Below are 22,064 nucleotides of genomic sequence, written 5' to 3' on the forward strand. Positions count from 1 at the left end.
GCATCCCCGAGGAGAGGTGGGAATGCTCTCTCTGCGGCCGCCTGGCTCCCAGGCTGTTTCTCCCCGGGGTGCCGCTGCCCGCCCCTCTCCCGGAGAACTCGGGTGCTCCGCGATCGCAGCCCCTGTCCCAGGTGGGGGCACCGACCCGAAGCCTCCTTCCCGCACGGTCGGAGCGGTGCAGAGCCCCGACGGCTCCGGCGGCCGGGGTGCCCGTGCCTTGCCCGGCCGGGACCGCCGCTCCCTCGGCCGCCGCGGGTACCGGGGGCGCGGGGAGGGGCGCGGTGGCGGCGGGGGGGCCCGTCGGGGCGGGCAGGGCGGGAGGGAGGAGCCAGCGCGGGGGCTGAGCCTGGGCTGCGGGATGGGGCGGCAGTGAGGGTGGGCGGGTGTGCGCCGACGGGGCTCTCGCCCCGCAGCCGAGCCGAGCCGAGCCGCGCCGAGCCGAGCCGAGCCGAGCCGCGCTCCGCTCCTCTCCCCGGTGATGCGCGGCGGCCGCACCGCCTGACCCTGCTGCCCGCTGCCATGGCGGCCCCGACCCCCGGGCGGCCGGCGGGGGTCCCGGCGGGGCTGCGGGCCGCCGCCTGGCTGCTGGCGTGCGCCGCGCTGTGCCGGGGCCGCGCCGCCGCCTGCCCGCCGCTGTGCGCCTGCAGCGGCACCACGGTGGACTGCCACGGCTCGGCCCTGCGCGCCGTGCCCCGCAGCATCCCCCGCGGCACCGAGCGCCTGTGAGTACCGCCGGGCTTTGTCCGTCGCCGCCGGGCGTGCGCCGACGGGGGTGCGGGAGCCCGGCGGGGCGCCGGGGCCGGGGCTCGTCCGAGGGCGTGTGGCCAAAAGCCCGTGGGGAGCGAGTGCCCCGCGGGGGTGCGGAACGCGCTCCGGAGCCTGAGCTCGGGAGTCCGTGCGGGAGCCCGTCCGGGGATGCGTGTGGAAGGGGCTGTCCGCGGCGGGGGTGGGCAGCAGCCTGTCTGCGGTGTGTGCAAGCGCCCGCCGTGCCGGCTACGGGCAGAACGTGTGCAGATGCCCGTGGGGCCACGATCGGCCGCCCAAAAGCTGCGAGTGCAAGAACCTGGTGGGGTGGGTGATGTGCAGTGTCCCGCTGCGCCCGGGGGTTGTGTGTCTGTAAATTCCCGTCCAGAGGATACCTGTGCAAGGGCCTGTTAAGTGAGTTTACGTGCATCATCCCCTTCCTGAGGGAGGTGCAGTAGCCCGTCGAGGTGGAGAGCAGGGTGTGTGTGAGAGCCTGCTGGGGCAGGGGGTGTGTGTAGCCTTTTCTCTGTGTGAGGGTCGTGCAAGGGGTCCGGCATATGCAAGAGCCCGCGTGTGCCAGTCTTTGTGCAAGTATGTGCAGCGGGGTTGGGGTTGCAGCAGTGCCCGAGGGAGTGGGCTGCTCCGGGGGGGCATTTGCGCTGGGGCAGCCCAGAACGGACTGTGTGTGTGGGTCCGTGAGCCCCATGGCACCCCCGGCAGGTGTGTGGCCACCCCTCCAGTGGCTTGTCACAGGGTAGCTACACGGCCACAGGGGTTCTCTGAGGGCTCCTGTCACCCCAAGCCCCTACCTGTGCTGAGCACCCCTTTGTCCCCAGGAAGCTCTCCTGGGAGTGCTGCACATCGTCTTAGGATCAGGTCCCATTGCCCCAGCCCCTCTTGAGATTCCCCCATGCATGATCAGCCTTCAGCCATGCAGATCACCCATCCTCTCCAGTCCCCTGTGGCTGCACCTCACTGCTCATCAAATCCCTTGCCACGTCCTCAGGGGTGCTGGGAGGTGTCCCTGGCTCTCTTAGCCGGGCCCCCATGAGGAAGGTTTTTCTCTCACAGTCAAGGTCCAGCTGGCTATGTGGGCCCCGTGTTACTTGCTGAGCTCCCCCGAGCAGGAGGGGGCCTCTGCTGGTGCCTGGCTGGGCAGGTCTGCCTGCCTGGGGTTCTGTGGCCAAGCAGGGAGAGCAGCATGAGCTGAACGTGTCCAACCTGCTGCTGGCAGGAGGTTCCTGGCACGCAGGGACAGCAGGAGAGCAGGGCTGCCCCCAGCCTGTCCCCTCTGCTCAGCAGCAGCAGGTGCCCCATCCCAGTAGCTGCAGTGGACCATAGTGGCACAGGAGCTGTCTGGCCCGGGGGCCAGGCTGCTCCCACATCCCCCTTGCAGTGCAGGGAAGTGTTGAGCTGCTGTCTCCTTGGGCAGCAGAGCTGCAGGCTATGTTCCAGGACAGCCACACAGTGCTCCTGTCCCTGTGCCCTGCTGTTTGCAGCTCCTGGAGTTTGACTGTGCCCTTTGCCTGCAGATGGGCCAAGACCCTGCAGGCAAGGACTGCATGCATGGACTGCAGAGAGCCTGGCAGCTGCCAGAGCTGCACCCAGCATGCAGCATCAAGAGCTCTGCAGGGTACCACTTTAGAGGAGTTTTCTTTTCTCCCACCATAATTATCCTCATACAAATGATTATTACCCAGCACGGCAACCAGGCTGCTGTGAGTTGCCATCCCATAGACCAAGTTTATGAGGTCTGAAACTGGATCCCCCTTTCTGCTGTACCCAGGGCAGAGGAAAGGTTTATGAATAGACTGCACTATCCCTTTCTCCCTCTTGGAGAGCTTAATGGGGTCCTTGGCATCAGCTCTCCATCCATGCACCTGGGTGCAGGGTCCTGGGGGAGGGTTGGCATCGGGTCCCCAGCTCTGCCCACATCCAGCCCCTTGCTCAGCACTGCTCAAATGAAGCAAGGCTGCAGTGAGCTAATGGAGGATGCCCTGTTGGGTGTCTCACTCCTGCTCTGGCAGGGCATCTCTCCTGCTCTGGAGGTGGGTCCTGCTTGCTGTCTCCCGTTCTGCCTTGCCTGTTGCCATTCAGCAGCATTGGGTTTTCTGGATTTTAATGCAGCTGGTGATGCCGGATCTCCTGTCTGGACTGAGCTAGACATGCTTACTCTCTCGTGGGTGTTGTCTGCTGGATAACTACTTCCTGCTGTTTTGCACACCCATGCAGGTGCTGGAGGGTGTCTGTGCAGAGCAGGTCTATCTCCTAGCAGTGAAATCTGCTGTAACAGCTCGTAAGTGAGTTTCAATTCCCTGTAAGCAGGCTGCAGCCTTGCAGTCTCCAGCTTCTCAGTGTTCGATGGAGCAAGGTCAGCAGCAGCCACAGGGGAGCCTGCAGCAGGGGCTGTGCCAGGACTTGCTCTCTCCAGGGGTCAGCTCTCTGTGGGCAGTCATCAGCCTCTCACCAGTGCCCCCCACCGCATACCTCTTTTCCCAAATGCTGAGATGCACAGCATGAGCAATGCCAACCTCACCACGCATCCCACAGTGGCAGTGAGCAGGGATGTCCCTGCTGTTGAATTTCTTACCTGTTGCATGCCAGTGCGGTGTTTGGAGCCTCCAGGCTTTCTCCAGCCTCCCACCTGGCTGAGCCCCTTGGGTCAAGCCCCTGGGCAGGGCAGCCAGGCCTGCTGGCACTGCCATTGTGGGGACTCAGGCAGCAGCATGCTGTGATGAGGTTTGTGCTGTGTTGCTTTTGCAATACAGCCTTTTCCTTTGAAGAACAGGGAATTACTTGCCTTACAGAGTCACTGCAACTTTGGAGAATCATGGGCTGGGGGAAAATTGTCTTGTCTTCTGCTTCAGTTTGCCCTGTGATTATCTTCCTGGTGGGTGCTATGCTGTTGGTAGAGAGTAAGGGCTGCAGATATGTCTAGGATGGACCATGAGTGATGATTGCATAGGGGGGACACACAGGACCCCTCTTCCCTTGTACCAGGGCACACCACACTGATCCCTAAGTGCCTTTTAGTCTGCAACCCAACAAAAATGGGGGTTGTGCACTTGCCCTCTGGCTGGATCAGGGCTGAGCAAGGTGGGAAGCAGCAAAGTCTCTGGGCACTTTTTACAGATGTCTGTGCTCCTGCCTACACTTCTGGCAAGCACAACAGAGGCCCGAAGGCTTTGTAGGCAGGATAAGGTGATAATCCTCCAGCACTACAGTGTTATCTGCTTCCAGGAGTCCCCTCAGCCTCAGCCACCAGAGAAGAGTTGTGGGAGAAGGTCACGATTCCCTACCCCATTTGCTTGCTTTTCTTTCTTTTTTCCTTTGAAAGTGTCTCTGAAGAGCAGACTGCCTTGTTGAGGAGGTGGATAGCTCTCCCCACGCCAGCAGGATCAGTGAAAATTTGCCACTGTCAAATGGCAGCTTCCAGCCCAGCTCTTTGCTTGCAGGGGATGAATTGTCTGGGATGGCATGTCACTCTTTTCTGCTATTGAATTTGTTGGCTGACAGCTGAGAATTGCCCCACTTGCCCCTTTTGCCTCCTCTCTGATGAGCTGAATATCCCCCCACTGGGGGCTGTGCTGTGTCCCTCCCCTCATGTGGAAGGCAGCAGAGTTGGGTTTGGGGGTCCCCATCACTGCACCCCTCTTGGCTCTGACTTTTCCTTTGCAGAGTCCCTGGCCTCAGCATTTAGTGGGGCTTCTGTTTGCCTTGTTCCCAAACTTTGGGGGTTTGCCTGTGCTGAAATGGGGCCCATGCAGTCTGTAGCCAGCCTGGCATCCCTCTGTCTGCATTGGTGGAGGGAAGGGGTGCTGAGTTACAGCCTTTGGGTGTGGGAGCCCCATGCCAGGGTGGCTGCACCTGAAGCACTCTTGCATACTGCCCAACCATCCCCTGCCAAAATTCCAGCAGCAAGCTCTTGTTCAGAGCATGTTTAATCCATTCACCTGCATCTACCTCTCACCAGTTAATCAAAATGTCTTGCAGCAGCCAGGCTGGTGTATCACAGCAGCACTCCTGCATTCAACTCCAGTTGTTGGGCTGCTTCTCCTCTCAGGGGCTTCAGGCAATGCTCCTTCTTAGGAAGCACCTTGAGGAAGTCAACCTGTCCCTTCCCTGAAGTGCCCAGGCAAGTTCCCAGTGAGCAGTCTGGTTGCAGAGGTCCGTGCAGGCTCTGCAGAGCTCTGGAGCAGGATGCAGGACCTTGGTCCAGCCAGGGCAGTGCTTGGCTCGCCCTGCAGCCCTCAGCTCTCAGGAGAGATAGTGCTGGGCACTGGGAGGATGCAGGATGGCTTGGGAAGGTAGCCTGCCCAGCCCACTGCAGTGGCTTCCTTGGGAGCCTTCCTGGACAGAGGAAATTTGCAATTCTATTCCAATTTCTCCCTTCAGCTACGTCCAAGGCAGATGCTGTCTATATATTGCCATGGTAACGCTGCGTTCTCACTCTCTATGGAATTGCATGCTGGAAAAATATTAGTTTAAAAAACTATGTCGTGTTTGTATTGACTGAAGTGGAGGCTGATAGTGGAGGATCTATTGTCCCCTGGTTGGGAAAAGTCACCAGTAACAGGCAATAAAGCCAGGCAGATTGGCCTCTGGTGACCACTTCTCACCCCACACAGCAATTGCTTCCCTATAAACCCTTCCCTGGCTCTGTTTTATTGCATCCTTTAAAACAGATATTTTTGCCTTAAATGTGCTGCCACTTTGGTCCTCCAGAGTGATGCATTGTGCTAACAGCAATTCCTTGCTGCTGAGGTGGGAGCAAGGAAGGGGAGCTGGTTCCAGCTTTAATTGTGGGTCTCCCACGTGCACCTTCCAATGCTGTTGCTGCTGTGCCCAGGTCCCAGGGTGGGCTGGGCATGGTGGCCATGGTGCCAGTGCAGGGCAGCACACACAGAAACAGCCCAGTTACAGAAAGGGACTCCAACAGGATGTGCATTTGCTTTGAGTTTCTTTCTCCCCTACTTCATTGCTTCCTATCAAACCTGTGGCAGAAGAGTGAGGCAGCTATAAAAGGCTGAGGATGCAGGAGGGACCCCCACAGGGCAGCAGAACCTGCAGCCTGGGGGAACAGAAGGGATTTGGGCTATCACCAGGGTGGTGTGGACAGGAACGGGTGTCCTGTCCAGGGAAAGGTGTACAAGCCCATGACCTCCCACTGAAGAGGGGCTTCTCCTGTATCCTTGCTCTGATTTGCTCTCTGGCAGATGTGGAGGAGAGTACTGGAGCAGGACGGGCATGAGGGCAACCAAGGGAGTCAGTCTTTGTCTTGTTTCTGAGTCCTTCATGCTTCCCTGCCCACTCCAGAGGTACTTGGTGCTGCAGATGCATCCTCTTGGTCTTCATTGCAACTGAAATAACCTTTTATAAAACCTGAGAGGCAAGGAGACGTTTCTGTGCGTGTTTTACTGAAAAGCAGTAAATCCACAGAGTTGTGTGTTAGCAAATGGCCTCATCCAGGGGATTCAGACCCAGATCACTGCTCCCTGGCAGGCTTCCAGTGCAAGGAGCTCCAAGGCCAGCTCCAGCAGCTGGCCCCTATCCCCACTGGGGGGACAGCCAGGGATGGCAGTGGTAGGAGTGAGGAGAGGAGCAGAGGCTTCCTGCTGTACAGCACCAGGATGCCAATTAGCAATGGGAGCAGTAAGGATAGCAGTAAGGATAACCAGGTCCTTGGGGCTGTGGCACTGCTGGGAGTGAGAAGGAATTGAGGTGGGATGAGGGGACCTCTCCGTGGTGTTGGTGTGGGGTTGGCCCAAGGCTGTCCCCACAAGAATCATCTCAGACCGCCCTGCTACATTCAGGCTCTGAGGCTGTGCTGACTGCCTGCTTCCCCAGCATGCATTTTGGATGCACTTGCTGCTCAAAATAGCAGAGGCAAGTGTCCTATGGGGGAGAGAGGCTGCTAGAGGAGGAAGATCAGAAAAAAGGGAAGATTAATTTTTAAAGTGATGCAGCCAAGGAGCAGCCCTGGGCACCAAGAGTGAGAGAGATGCAAGGCTCCTAGTCCTGGATATTTCTTAGTTGGAGGAAGCCCTACATCCCAAATGGGATGCTCCAGGAGACCCATCTGGTCTGGGATTGAGTAGGCATCTATAACTGAGCAGTTCAGGTGCACTTGTCCTCTCATCCATGGTGTGAACAGCTCCAGGAGGGATAAGCCAAAGAGGTTTTGCTGGGGGAGATGCAAAGTGGAACTCAATCCAATGAGTGGCAGGATGCAGCCTGAGGGCTGGGCAGCCTCCCCTGCCCTGGGAAGCAGAGGAGCTACAGAGCAGCCCCTCACCAGGCTACTCAGCACAGCATAAAAAGCCAAATTTCGTGGGTATCCCAGAAAATCTGTTCTCTTGGCTGAGTCTCAGTTTCCACACTTGTGATACAGAAATGCCCTGCTGCCTTTTCTCTCTCCCGCTGGGGTTCAGGGAGGTTATTTATTAATTTTTAACCTGAAGGTGGTACACCACAATGCTGTGTGTGTAAAGCATTCCCTGACTGCGAGCAGCTAATGGCTGTGGCATGAAAACCCCAGAGAGAAGTTAGGAGAACAGAAAGCCTTTGGATCCTCACTGTTACTTGCATGATCGATGCTGTTTGTAATGCTTAAAGATCTGTCGTGATGCTAACCTGCTGTAGGGCCTTGTAAGAGCCTATAGAGCCTCCTGTGCTGTGGGGCCATGGCTGTGCCTGGGGCTGGGGTCCTCTTTGGCTAAGGGCAGTGATTCCCAGATGAGCCCCAACAGCACACAGCTGCTCTTGGCTCTGTTTGTTGGGCACCAGCAGGCAGCTGGTAGGGCTGGTGCTGGGTGAGTGACACCCTAAAGGGACTTCCATGTGTCCCTTGGGCACCTTTGCTCTTCTTGAGGGCTCTGGTCAGAACAAGGATGGGATGGAAAAGGAGAAGAAGGTGCTGAGCCCCTTGTGCAGCTGTGTCAGCCCAGGGTGTGTGTGACCAGTGTCCCCTCCCTGAGCAGTGGGCAGCAGCACCCTGTAATTCCCTGGTATTGGAGGGGATGGAGTTAGCACCCAGCCATGGCCATATGGGCTCCAGAGAGCTGGTGAACGTGGTGCTGTGCTGCAGGGGACCGGCTCTTGCAGGACTGGGAAGGGCCTCTGCCCCACATTTCTTTGTTTGAGTCTATGCTGGGGCCAAGTTATATTCAAGTAGACGGGTGAAATCTTGAGAAGACTTGAAAAATGCAATAAAAGTGTAGGATGAAAGGTTGCAGCTGCTCTGTCCCCAGTGCTGAGCACGGGGGTCAGTCTGGAGTCTAAGCCTCATCCATGTTTCTATTAGCAGTCTGTGTGATGGGACACGAGCTGCTTCTGACAGTTGCAGATGCCACCAGGCTGGGGGAGATGCAGGAGGGCTGGAGAACGGGCTGAGGTTTCAGAGTGGGCTTGGTGAATGGGAGGAATGAGCTGACAGAAAGGAAGTTGTTGCCTGGGGACTCGAGGAAAGTGTTGGTGGGAGGCAATCACCAAAAGCACAGATGTGGAATGGAGCACAAACAGAGCCCTGCAAGTCAGAGAGGCCCTGAGGGAGAGCTGTGCCCTTGGGCTGGGGGATTGCTGTGGGAAAGAGGCCTGCACAGGCAAGGGAGCAGCCAGATCTCTGCACCATGGTGGCTTGAGCAGGCAGAGATGGGGTTCATGTGCTGTGGGAGGGGTTCAGGTCAGAGTTTTGATAATGGTGCTGGAATAAGGCACAGGGTAGTGTCAGTGCCTGTCCTTGAAGGAGCAGTGTGTGCATCTGCCTGGATTGATGGAGGGTGGCAGAGGTACTGCTGTGGGGTGTGTGACCTTCCAGCCTTCATTTCTCTGCTTCCCTGATTATTATCTGGCACTGCTGGCTCCAGCTGGGGTCAGGGCTCTGGGATGAGGGCTATGGAGCTGCTGGGAGGGGAGCCATGCCCTTTGGGGCCAGAGCTCTGAGGCAAGGGCAGGGAAGGCAGAGCAGTGAAGATCGTCGAGGGAGGGACAGATCTCATGGACAATACACGTACCAACCCCACTGGGCACCAGGGCAGGGGCAGCAGCAGCACCACAGGAGCACAGATCCTTCTCCACCAGCCCCTGCAGTACTGCCCAGAGCTGTGGGCACCTGCTCTGTGCTCGCCCTGATGGGCCAGGGCACATTTTGGTGCTGGTGGGTGCAAATGCAGGAATCCATCTCACAGACTTTGCATTCTTAAAAGCAGGATTCCAGGGAGCAGAGCAGTTAGGATTTCTGCCTCAGCAGGAGAGCAGAGCTGAGCTGAGCCACAAGGACAGGAGGCACATGTGTGCTGAATAGCTGATGCTTTGCAAGAGTAGGGATCCTGGGACTGCGCTGTCTGCTCCTTCCCGCTCCTGATAAATCAGTGCCCAGGGAAATATCATTCATGTTGGCTGTATTTAATAAATTAACTCTCAGCATTTGTGCTCTCTGAGGTTGTTACTGAGTTAGTGTAGCTCCAAACCCTGCAAAGGGAAAAGACACATCGGACCTCCTGGGAATGGATAAGCCATCCAAAGCTAGAAACCAAATATAAACCCAGACTATGCAAATCCAGTCTAACGAACCCTGCTGCAGCACAGACATCCCATCTGGGAGTGGGATGATCCACAAGCAATGTAGCAAAGGGACTGATTGTTTTAATGACTTTCCTCTTCCCAGGGAGGAATGGGAGGGGGGTTTCTGAAACTTGAGGGTTGCAAATGAAAATCTGCTGCCTCTCCATCAGCAGTGTGAGATATGGGGTGCTGGGGGGGCAGAGGAAGGCAGCCTGAATGAACTTGAGGATGCTTTCTGGTGTTAAATCCTTTGAATTAGCGAGGAAAGAGCATGCCTTGTGTTTCTGCTTTCAAGTCATAGTCCAGAAATACAACCAATCTGCTGGGCAGCTCCCCAGACACATCAGTCCTTATTGAAGCTCTGCTGTGTGGAGCAGGGCAGAGTGTTTTGCTTCACTAGGAAAGGGCATGGAGGCAGTGGGTGAGCAGCTGAGCAGCAGGGATCCAGCTTTCTGGGCACTGCAGACTGTAATTTATCTCCATGAGGAACTGAAGGGGGTTCAGAGGGGAAAAAATGTCATGAAGTTAAATGGCAGTGTTGCCTCGGCATCCTTACAAATAAGCTTTACCTGCTGTTCGTTCCCATCTGGGTTGCAAAGGCCATCATTTACCTGAACAAAGGCATGGAAGGATGCTGGGAGCAGTTGTCAGGGAGCACAGAGAGTCAGTTCCTGAGGGAGGAGGACTGTCAGGGGGCCCCTGAGACACAGCCCCACTTGGGGATTGCCACCAGCCCCACTGCTGAAGTTCCCCGAGGATGCTCAGCAGGCATGCAGGGAGCAGAAGCTGGGGTGGGCTGTGTGGGCAGCAGACCCCAGGGTAGCTGGTCCTGGCAGTGCCTTCTGGTGTTCCAGTCTTTGGGCACTGTCCCAGCAGATGCCTTGGAGAGAGGGCAGAGCCTGGTTTTGGCATGTGCAGGGACTGGCCATGTTTAGTGTGGGGCTTCCGTGGCTCTTTGGTGTTTCTTCATGTTTCCATGCTTTGCCTGTGCTCTGCTTCTGGCTAAGGCTCTGGGATGCTGGTGCTCTGAGGACAGCACCACCCTGGGCTTTGCAGGCTGGGGTCTAAGTCCTGGCTTTCAGGTTGGGCAGTTCTAAATCAAGCCTCTCTGCTCTGTCCCTCTGCAGTACTGGAGATGTCTCAATTTCCAGTTACACATTGTACCGTAATTGTACTCTGGCTGCACAGCCAGAGTGACGTTAGGTATGTTTAAAGGAAGGTGACATGGGAGTCCTGCTGGGAACCCTTCCTCACAGGAGCTCGAATGGGTGCCATTACCTCCAGCTTGGTCCCCAGCCTGGCCCTGGGGATCTTCCAGGCAATCTTCTTTGCCAAGGAACCTTTAGGACATTTGGAGAAAACCACTCCTGAAGCCATGATTTCTCCCTGCCCTTAGCTGACGCCGGGGCTGTGGTCCATCGGGAGGTGGGCACACAGCTGTACATGCCAAACGACCCCCTTTGTGGTGACAAATGTCCCTAAAACGTGTGACACACCCCAGAGCTTAGTGCCTGGGATTTACAGCCTGACTGACTACGGCTTTTGCTCCCACTGAGGGGGTCACCTCCTTCTGATTTGGAGACCCGTCCCCGGCAGCCCGCTGTGCTCTCTGCGAGCCGGTCGGACTGGGAGCCGTGGGGCTGCAGAGCCCAATTGTGGGTTTCAGTTTAATCACTGGGGCTGAGGAACCTCTATTCATTCCGGCTCGCATTCATCTGTGTCCTAGTAACGCTGCTCTCCCAGCCTCCTTCCCGACGCGGCGCACACGGCTGGATAATGGCAGGAGCCCGGCAATCGCGGGGCTGAATAGCGCTGTAATTACGGGGCTATAATGGCGAGCTGGAACTCATTAGCCATTATCAGCCGTTCCAGCAGGACAATGGCAGCACCCCGGGGTGCGCGGCTGCGCTGCCTGCACCCGCTGGCCCTACACGCTGCTCGGCGGCCCCGAGGCCAGCCCGCCGCTGACCTTGGCCCCTCGCACGGCTGCAGAGCCCGGTGGAGGGGAGCTTTGGCTCTGGATGGGAATGATGGACTGTGTATTCAGCCAGCCATGTGACATGAGGCATTCCTGCTCCCTGCTCCCGCTGTCAGGGCTCAGGAAGTTACAGACCCCCCCCCCCCCGGTGCTGCCCGAGCACCCCAAGCTGCTCCATGGTGGCACTTTCCTGTCTCTTTCCTTCCCTGGCTGCTGCAGCTCATCCTTCACTTGACCGACTTCTCCTCCTGTAGTTTATTTGTTTTCCCTTTGTTTTTTGTGTCTGTGTTCAGTGCAGGCAGTGGGTCTCCGGCACGGGAGCCCTCCCTGGGCTCTGCCTTGGTGTAGGCACCTTCCATGCCCAGCACATGCCTTGGGCAGGTTGGCTGATGGCGAGAAGCAAATGCTGCCATGCTTTGTGATGTCTCCTGCAATAGGGGGCTGCACAGAGATCCCCAGCTCTGCAGACTGTGGGTCCCAGGGCTGATGGTCCTGCTTTTCCCACAGTAATCACACCCTGTAATGCAGAAAAGCACTGCAAAGCTGACTGCGAGGTGCAAATCTCTGCAGCTTCTGGCTTGATGTATTTTAAAGCAGGATAATCCTAGTAGGAGCGTGCTGGAGAGCATGGCTGAGGAGAGCTGGGGAAGGAGTAACCAGCAGGCTGGGAGCAGAGGTCCTGTGTGTCCAGGAGTGGGACACATTGTCCTGGTGCTCAGCAGAGCCTGGGCAGGACCGAGGCCATGGGTGGGTGTAGGTACCCCTTATTTCCACCAGCAGAATGAGCAAGGAGGGGCGGCATCTTCTTTCTGGCTGCATTGCCTGTCCCTATGCTCACCCAGGGCTTTTGAAGGAGAGAGTGATGCCACAAAGCAGCTTGTCCTGTGCAAGCTTCTCTTGGCAGGTGAAACCTGAGTGTGGCTTATTCTCCAGGTAGAAGGTGTGAAATGGCTGTGCACTGAACCGGTTGTGATGCAACGATAGTGGCAGGAGCCATTATCATGTAAGTGTCACTTACACTTGTAAGTGTCTTGCAGCTGGGTATTTGCAGGGATCCTGCTGTTCTGGGGACTTTTGTTTGTTTCTTGTTACCCTCGCCTTCTCTAAACAACTCTAGATGCATTTGGGATGACCCTAGCAGGTGTTAGCTACATTTGCAGAAGGGGGTGACATGCATCCCGGGGGGGGGGCATCTGGAACGGGAACAGGGAGGAGCCAGAGAGCCCCTTCCTCTCGTTGCCTTATGGTCCATGAAAGATGCCAGCCACAGGCAGCCAGACTTCTGTGTGCCCAGCACTGCTGGTCATTGAGGGTCCTCTCTGGGGCCAGGGGCCATTCCTGGTGAAGGGCCACAGAGTTGCACCAGCCCCTACGGTCCTTTGGGCCCTGCCTGCCGTTTTTGGGGAGCTACTGGGGAGGCCCAGTGCTTGGCCACCTCTTGAGTGCTTCCTTGCTAATTTCTTCCTCTTCTCTCCGCAGGGAGCTCAACGGCAACAACATAACACGAATCAACAAGAATGACTTTGCCGGGCTGAAGCAGCTCCGTGTCCTGTGAGTTCCTGATAAAGGGCCAGATGCCCCCACCTTGGTGGATATTGTGCTTGGTTTGTGGCCCCTCCTAGGGCTGCTGGAGTTGGCCTCTTTCTGTGAGCCTCAGCCAGCAGGGCTGGAGGGTATTGTGTTGGGCTGAGCCTGGTGGATTTCCAGCTGGGAGAGAGTGGGAAGGGTCTGGGTTGTGTTGAGGGGATAATGGGAGTGAGGTACCCTGGGTCAAAAGAAGCAATGGGGGCACTGGGGACCACTTTTGCAGAAAGCTGACCCCTTCTCTCTGCAGGCAGCTGATGGAAAACCAGATCAGCGTGGTGGAGCGTGGGGCATTTGATGACATGAAGGAGCTTGAGCGGCTGTGAGTGTCTGGTCATGGAGGGAGGTTGGTGTGGGGCTGCTGGATTTATTGCAGTGAGCATCCTTTCCTTTTTTCCTTAAACCCTAATGTACCGGTGCTGCCTGACTTCAAACAGCTTCTCTTCTGTGTGGCAGTGGTATTTTACAGTTTGGGAAGCACACCTATTTCTGTTTCTATAGATCTTAAGAGTCCTTTCTGATGCTTTTGAAGTTAGGAGCAGGTTAAACACAAATGACTTTTGCTGTATCAGCTGTGTCCTGTGTGTTGGCAAGGGAGCTGTAAGTTCTGGTCCAGCACTCAGTAAAATAGCTCAGCAGTTTAAAAATCCCAAGCTGCTCGAGCAAATATGAGGAGCTGAGCGAGCAGCAGGTTAAGAGCGCAGTTAAGCAGCAGTCAGCAGTTAACAGCTTGGAGTCCTCTCTGCATGTAATTACAACATTGTGAGTGGGCCTATTAGTGCCCCGTGGTTGTCCCTGCCTGGGATTGTTGTGAGAAGGATGGGGCTGTCCTTGCCAGGTGGGATGCTCTGCTCTGTTGGCCTCTCTGAGTGAGCCAAAGTGCCCAGCTCTGCGTGGTGCATCCAGCTGGGCTGCAGATGGGGTCATTGCTTTGTACTCCCAACCCTGACCCTTTTCTTCTGTCCCTGCAGACGGCTGAACCGCAACCAGCTGCACACCCTGCCCGAGCTTCTCTTCCAGAACAACCAGGCGCTGTCGCGGCTGTAAGTGCCCCCTGTGCCCGCAGGGCTCCCCTGGGGACTGCTGTGGGCTCACCTGGGGGACTGCCATGGGGTTTGGAGGGATACTGATGCCTCGGGAGGGTGCTGCTCCTGGGGGGGGTGTGCTGGTGGTTACAGGTGTGTTGTCCCAGTGAGGGCTCTGGCAGGGGAATGCTCCCTATTTCTATATGAGCTGAGTATGCAGCAAGGTGGGAAATGGGCTGTGACTTGCCAGGGACCTCAGACTGGCAGTGTTAAGGATGCCTTGTAACACATGGGGATATGGGATGAGGTGCTGGCAGTCTGGGCTGGGTCTGGCATTGCAGAGTTGAGCTGTGCCTGCACAGTGTCAGGTGGAGAGGTGCTGAGAGCGCCTCAGCCTCCTCCCTGGGTGTGGGTCACAGGCTTTGGAGCAGGGGCTCCCTTACACACTAGCCCAGGTTCTCATGAAAGGAGGGTCATAGAGGTAACTTTCCAGAGACCTCCATGGGGCACAGAGAGCCCCACAACCCTGCTCAAGAGCTGCTTTTCTGTAGGTGTCTGGAGAAGGAGGGGGGAGCCCTGCCCAGGGCAGATTCAGCCCTTCATGCCTGCTGACCTCTTCTCGCATTGCTCTACGTGTCCCCATCCCTGCCTGTCCCTCTGCACCTGCAGAAACAACTCCAGGGCCTGTCTCTTGCTGTGCAAGCCCCAGCTCCACAGATCTCTCTGCTCCTCCTCCCTCTGTGCGGCAGCAGGCTGCTTGGGGAGGGCTGCTGGGGTTTTGATAAATATTCTCTGTTCCATATTGGGTTTCCCTTGCCTGGGGCTGTTTTGCTCAGGCAATGGTGCTTTCAGCAGTGCCAGCATTGTTCAAACAAAGTGTTTACAGGCTCTCAGCTATGTCAGGCACTACATACATTGGGAAGGGTGCTGTGAGGAGCAGAGGGTGCGTGGCAGACTGGGGCTGGGTGCTCTCCATCACTCAGAGAAGCAGCTTATACCCTGTGGATTGGGGTGATGGTTGCCAGGACACAAGCTTTCTGCTTGCAGCATCTTGTATCTCCATTGATCAGCTGTGACGTGAGGATGCCAGGTCCCTGCTGAGGCAAGGCAGGAATGGATGAAATAACTGTATGTGCTGAGACATTCCCAGGACAGCATGGCCATGTTCGGGCCAGGCAGCCCTGCCTGTGCTGTCAGGCTGTGGCTGAACCACTTTCTTCCAACAGTGCCAGGGAGTCAGTCCCAGAGTCCAGCCTGGGGTGGGTAATGAAGGGTTAAAACGCTGTGTGGGTTGCCAGTATGGGATGTGTGAAGTGGTGGACAGGTGCCAAAGATGGGCCTAGGTAATGGCAGCTGATAGCACAGGCGTTCCATTAATTATCAAATGGCATTTGTTGAGCTCAGCTGTGCCATATCATGGCGCCAGCAAGGGCCCATCCTCCTCCAGCCACCCATTGCATAACAGAAACACAGGCCAGAGAATAATTTTACAAATATTGCTGTTTCCTTTTTAATCTTCTCTAGATTTTAATACCAGGCTCTTTCAACAAGCAAACCCTAACAATTCATTGTGGAGATGCAGAAGAGCAGCATGTGTGTCTCCTACAAATACAGAGTGCCCCTACACAGCTGCCAGACTCATGTGGAGCCAGGACTGTGCCACGGTGTGCAGGGGGCTGTACACAACCTGAGGGTTTAAGAGGTCTATGCAAGGTGTTCCTTGCAGCCACCTCATGTTCAGGTGCATTTCAGCCTCCTCCTGTTGTTTACTGCTTACTGCAATGTGGGGGTTATTTCAAACCTTTTCCCTCCCACCCTGTTTTGAAGTTGTTTTCTGGTCATTTCTGCCGTGGCAAACTGCCTGGATACTGGATACAGGATGCCTGGGAAAAGCACTTGGAGCTTTTCTTGTTCAATCTAGGGCTGTGTGCACAGGCTCAGATTTTGCAGCTCCTTGACTATAGCTGGTGCCACGTTTGGGGAGCTTTGATGTGTGCTTGGAGCAGAGGGTCCCTGTGATGAGCAGTGGGACTGGGGACAGGGGACACACTGAGCCACCCTCCAGCCTCCTCTGCAGCAGGTTCCCCCACACACATTAATGAGAGTAGGGGTGCAGCACTGGGGTCTGCCCAGAGGGAAACCAGGAGCCAGTGTCCTGGCAGATCCTTAAGTTCTGCATTTGTGCAACAGAGCCCATGTGCCAGAGGACCTGCTGCTCCCTCTCCTTGGGACTGCTGGTTACTGAGGTGCTCAGGGGGTGCTCTGGGTGGCTTGTCTAGACACACATGCTGACTCAGCAGGAGGTGGGATCTGGACCAGAGCTAGGCCAGCCAGTGCGGGAGGTCATAAGGACACTCTTAAATTGCTGCAAACCCGGGTCAGGCTACAGGGATACGAGTCAGTGGGGAACAGGTTTAAGCTAAATTGAAATCAGCTCTCCTTGAGCGAAATTGGAGCCTCCCCACTGGGCTTTGCACTTGTTTAACTGCTGAAATGGATCTGGGGTGGCCCCACTGCTCAAGACCCTTTCCCTGCCCAGAAACAGGCCAGGACCTGTGCTGGTCTGGGAAAACAAGGCTCTTACCAGCACCATTTTCTTGCAAACCCTGATCTCCAGATCACTTCCAACAAACAGGCTTCCCCTTGACCTGCTGACTGCAGCCACCCATGGCATGCTTCTCGAGTTCAGGAGTCCTTGCTAGCTCCTCATGTCCTCACACCATTGTACTGGCAGGTCTTGAATTAACAAAAAGTGACTGAATGAGTCAGGCTGAGATCTGTTTGGTTGGGAAATAAGGCTGTCTGGTGGCAGCTGAAGCAGAAAGCCAGGGGTGGATTGTAGGAGCTGCTGGGGGTTACTTAGATGGGCCCTTGGGTGCTGGCCTGGGTGCTCTAGCCTTTTCTAGGCATAGTCTTGATGGATCTTTCTCAGCACATCAGTTACACAGAAGACGAAGACAAGTCTGTTGAATTAGGGGTATGTGATACCCACAGAGCAGTTTCCCACTGTACCTTTCCTGCTGAACCTGATGAAAATTTTTCAGGAGCACAGGAGGACTCCCTGAGGTTCAGGTTGGGATGGAGAGCTCTTTGTGCCCCTCCTGAGTGTCAGAGCCACGTACTCTTGTGGTACTTTGTGGTCTCCCAGCCCGGCTCAAGCTACAATTAGTTACATGGAAGTTGGCTGTAAAGAGCATTTGTGCATCGGGATAATGGAAAGGGTTGGAGTTAAACCTGATCCGTCAGGGCTTAAATAAACTGGGGAATGGCAGCAAAGGGCCAACGGGAAGCAAACCTCAAATGAGGGCATGGGGGAGGTGAGACGCCTGGAGAGGAATGTTTTCCCCTTGGAATTTGGAAATATTGAGCTGACGCCTGCCCAGAGCCCATTTCAGTCTGAGATAGTGGGGGTGGTCCTTGGCAGTGGGGCCAGGAGGCAAGGGGACTCCCTGCATGTCTCCTTTATTTATGTGTGGATAACTCATTAAGCAGTCCTGGTGGCTGGAAGTGGTGCTGAGCTGAGGTTTCGCTGGAGAGCGCCTGACCTCAGTGACCTGTTCTCAAACTGGGTTTAATTAAACTGTCAGCACTGGACGGAAGAACAAAGCTTTGTGGGCTCAAGGGGGAAAGCCAGGGTCCCCCAGCAGCTCACTGGGGAAGAGCACATCTCCTGCGAAGGGGAGGGGTGATAAAAAGATGGATCTTTCCTTCCAGTGAGGATTACCCAGGCAAGAAGGTGACCTCTTCTATTGCAGTGCCTGGTGTTGGTCCCCAGTGTGCCACAGCCGTACACATCAGCAGTGGTGCTCCAGTACAGCCCTGATGCACACCAGGAGCCAAGGGGATGCTGGTAGATCTTCTTTCACCCTCTCTCCCAAGCTGGCAGGAGTTGGGGTTTTTTTCCCAACAGCCCCCAACAGAAAAAGCAAGCAGAGTTTCTCTCTGCTTCCTTGTGGGGGGGAAGGATGAGATAGGAGTTTTGTAACACTCTCTCCCTTCTCTGCTCAGCTCCCCTTAAAACCTCCTCCTGAAGCTGTTTCTAAGTCCCTTGGGGGTTCTGGATTGGGGATGCAAGGAGGAGAGAGGAGTCTGGAATGGCTGTAGCAGCAGGGTGAGGACAGAAATGCTGTGGGCGCATCATCAGGGAGGCAAAGACGTGGGCTGTTGAAATGTGCTAAAGGCAGCCAGGATGGCTATAAATAAATAGTTTTCTCCAAGGGAAGCCGAGCTGATGCGAGGGAGGAGAGGAGCAGTGGGTGCTTGGCTGTGAGGAGCTCTGGGGAGTAGCTCCTGCAGGGGAGTCGCAATCCCAGATGGATGCATCCCCATGGGAGTGGTTGCCCAGTGGTTTCCCTCAAAAGCTGCAGTAGCTGCTCCTTGCTCAGGCAGAATGGGAGCTGAGAGAGAGTGAGCAGGGAGTAGGGGGAAAAAAGTCTTGTCTCCAGAAGGAGGGAGATTTAGGACAGGGGCCACAGACTGTCAGTTTCTGTCAGATCCGTGCCAGCTAAAATGGTGAAGGAGATGGTGCCACATCTTAGCTGGCAGCCAAGCCCAGGGGGAAGGGCTGCCGTGCTGCTCTCAGTCTGCAAGGGCAGGGGCTCCCTAGAAACAGCATTAACATCTCAATCAGGGCTGGTGACTTTCTGAGCCGGGGACATGTGAAATGTTGTAGGAGCTGGGGGGATTGTCATGCTCCCATGAGACTCTTCTATGGCCAGAGCCTGCAGAGGAATAGTGATGCTCTATGGCTGCCTCTGTCTGGGAGCTGACAGAGGGACCAGGGGATGGTCCAGACCCACCGCGGATTCAGGGCTATTTAAAGGGAGTTTTGAGCTGAGTGGCAGAGAGCACCACAGCTGGGTGTGCTGCCTGGTTAGGAGAGGTGATATTATGGCAAGCCCTGGGGCAGGTTCCTCACACCACCCCTGCATTTGGCTAAACCCAGCCCTAATTGCCTTTAGAAAAGCAGCAGAGAAAAATGGAGGCCTGCTAAATAACTTGAGAAAATGCAAATGACATCCTTCAAGAAGGAGAGGATCACAACCATGCCAGAGGAAGCTGTGAGCTGAGTAGTAGCAAAACAGGGTGACAAGTGAAAAAGGAGCTGTCAGAGAAAGGAATAACAAAACAGGCCCCGCTCAGATGGGGCTGGCTGCGCGTGGGAGGTGTTGCTTGCGAGACTGTACTAGTGACCGTTCCTCTTGGGGCTGCACCAGGAAAGCCCCCAGAGAGGGAAGGCAGGGATAGAGGAAAAAATGTGTTCTTGGTGATGGCTGGATAAAGGAGCGGTCCCGTGCCCCCACAGTGGGTAGTGATGCTGGTGCCAGGTGGGAGGTGTGGTACCAGGTGGGGACGCTCTCTGGGGAGTGCATGTGCCACAGCTTTGCTCCCTCCCAGTGGGGGAGACTTGCCTGAGCCCCATTTTCAATTTAGTGAGGGATATTTGGTGCCTGCCTGCTGGTTGGCTCCCTGGAAATGCTGTCACTGTGGTGGGCTGGCTCTGGCTGTGCCCTGGCTCTCCTGTGCCAGACACCCACCCCCATGTCCCACAGTCAGTCTTGTTGGGGATTTGGTTGAGGTTCACTCCCTCCAGCAAGGTTTGTGCTGGTTCTGGAGCTCAGCAAGCACCCAGGAGCCTGCAGCTGCTGTGTGGGAAGGGGCCTGTGGGCACAGCCTTGTGTTTTCACCTTCCCCTGCTGGAGCAGGGTTGCTTTGGCTCCCTGGGCACGTGGCCCTTTGCTCTTTGCACAAATGCGTATGTGCTGATGCTCTGTGCAGAGGTCTGTGGTCCAAGAGCAAAGTGCCAAGGTCAGAGCAGAGAGCAGCTTTCCTGGAGCAAACCTCCCTGCTTCCCCTTCCCCAGCATCCCTCATTTTGTCCCAGCTCCCCCTCTAGCAGCATCCCCCTCCCCTTGCCGGGTGAGGGCCAAGTGTCCCCGCTGTCACCATGCCCACGTTTTGGACTCCGGGTGCCGCACCCCATCGCACTCCCCAACAAAGCTCCTTCTGTTGGGGACAGAGCAGGGCTGGGGGGGCCAGGCTGGGATGTGTCCCCCCGAATACCAATGAGGAGGGGCAGCGTGTTTACCCCTGGAGCTGGGGGGAGGGGGGAGCTGTGGGGCCTGTGTGCTGCAAGACACCCCCCCACACCAGCTGGGGGGAAGGGGAAGGGAGGCCTCTCTGCAGGCCCCGGGAACAAAGAGTCAGTGTGGCTGGTGACAGCTCTAAGGAAACGCAGGGAAACAAATGTGCCACTAATAGGTGGGGAGGTTACCTAGGGAAGGATGCTGCCAGGCGGGCGGGCGGCCAGCCCCCTCCCCGGCGGGCTGCCAGGCGCTGAGGGGCTGCTCCTGGCACCCCAGCCTTGGCAGGGCTCAGGGGGCTGCAGGAGGGCCAAGCTGAGGCAGGCTGATACGTCCTTGTGCTTCTGGCCCATGGGGACAGCATTCTTACAGATTCTTACTTCTGGGGCTTTGTGTGGGGTAACCCTGCTGGAAAGGAGCACCCCTGTGCAGGGAGCTGCTCACTGCCTGCTGCTCTTCTTCGTCCATCATTAATGTGCCACAGATCTCAGCTTTTTTGGGCGGGAGGGCAAGATTCCCTGGAGGATCCTGAGTGCAGACAACCTCAAAGCCTCACAAATTAAACACATTCTTGAGCATTTCCATAAGCATTTTGGGACTTGACCCGCAGTCTCCAGAGGCACAGGAGTGCTGGGGTGAGGGTAGCAGCCATGGCCCAACCTGCAGACGAGCAGCCTCCCTGATTGCTTCCCACCAGCCTGGGCCCTGTCCCACTGGGGTGGTGGTGCAAGCCCTGCTCAGGGACGCCCTGGCTCTGTTCTGTGCCATTATCCTGCCAGCGAGCCGGGGCTGCCAGGAGCGGGCATTGCCAGACGGCTGCCTGGAGATAATCTGCCCCATTCCCTCCATGCACCCCGTTGTGCTCCTGACTCGCGGCCGGCTCCAGTTTTCTGGCTCTTGAGACGCTTCCAGGGTTTCCCTGGCAATGCACAGGGTCAAGCCCCACTCCCGGGGCTCTCTCCTTGGCCACTGGTTCTGCTGGGCTCACCCTCTGTCTTGCTTTGGGTGCAGGCTTGGATTTGGGTTTTGTAATGTTATTAAAGCGAAAGTCTGTGTGTGGTGAGGTGCAGCTTTCAGCCCCTGCCTCTTTCAGCAAAGTCCTCTCCTCCACATGGCATCATGCAGAGCATCCCTGTCCAGCTTCCCAGTGGTGCACTGGCAAATGGGAATTTGCAACTCATGGGAAAAAGCAATGAAAAATCAAGTCTTCCTAAAGCTGAGCAGCAGTGCTAATTACACAGCTATTAAAACACAGGAATTATTTATTCCCTGCCTGCCTCACAGCTCATTGCCTGCATTGTCCCACATTGAGCCTTTGGCCACCTTTGGTCCCCTGAAAGAGTTAAAAGAGCACTTGGAAGAGCTGATGCCTTTGTCCATCCATTTTGAGCACAGCATAAAGGCATTTCCTTCCTCCTGTTTTCACAGTTCAAATAGTAGAAGAGTTCAAAGTGATATTAAAGAATCGTGAGCAGAATTAGCCTCTGGTAATTTGAATTCCAGAATGTGAAAGAAAAAAGTCCTATGCAGTGATTTGAGGCTAAGTTATAACTTGGTACCACTGCATGTGCATCCCACAGACGTGTGAATGTGCAGAGCCAGGTAATTAACCTGCCTTTGCTGGCTGATCTTCCTGCGGCTGGGTGCTGCAACCCCTCCTCTCTCATGCTGGGGCTGCAATGAAAACAAGCTGTCAGCAGTTTCCAGCACTGCTCCTAACAGGGTCCCTGTGCCGTGCTCTTTCTCTTCTGCTCCCAAGGGACCTGTGGTGCTTTTGGCATTGGTGCTGGACCACACAGCCTGCAACCCCAACACCAGCAGTTGGGCTTGGTGGGCTCCAACTTCTTGCCCAAGCGGGCTGCCTGGAGCACTGGGATGCTTTATCCAATGCTGCAGACAGGTAAAGTTCTCTATGCTGAAGTCCTGTAAGGGCCAAACAGATGAGTGTAAGTGGAAAAGATGCCCCTTTGCACACCTAGGGGCTTTCCTGGTGCAGCAGGGCTCCTTGGCATTGCCAAGGGGAAGGTGTGCCCTGCCTGCAGGGATAAGCTGAGGGAGTCCTGGTTTGGTGAGCCCATTGTGCCAACTG

The 22,064-nt window shown here is 56.1% G+C and overlaps 1 protein-coding gene across 2 annotated transcripts in view; it reads left to right on the forward strand.

Annotated features, from left to right (window-relative positions):
• Positions 1–409: 409 nt before the first annotated feature.
• The window catches only part of SLIT1 (slit guidance ligand 1), a 60,664-nt gene continuing 39,009 nt past the window's right edge, over positions 410–22,064 (forward strand). For both annotated transcript variants that reach the window (XR_004980447.1, XM_036385636.1), the window contains exons 1-4: positions 410–722; positions 12,764–12,835; positions 13,119–13,190; positions 13,840–13,911. Coding sequence is in view for 1 of the 2 variants with exons in the window: in XM_036385636.1 (XP_036241529.1) it covers positions 520–722; positions 12,764–12,835; positions 13,119–13,190; positions 13,840–13,911 (419 nt within the window). In the remaining variant the exon portion in view is untranslated. The remainder of the gene's footprint in view (positions 723–12,763; positions 12,836–13,118; positions 13,191–13,839; positions 13,912–22,064) is intronic.

This window comes from Molothrus ater, chromosome 8, assembly GCF_012460135.2.
Source record: "Molothrus ater isolate BHLD 08-10-18 breed brown headed cowbird chromosome 8, BPBGC_Mater_1.1, whole genome shotgun sequence".
Taxonomy (NCBI): Eukaryota; Metazoa; Chordata; class Aves; order Passeriformes; family Icteridae; genus Molothrus; species Molothrus ater.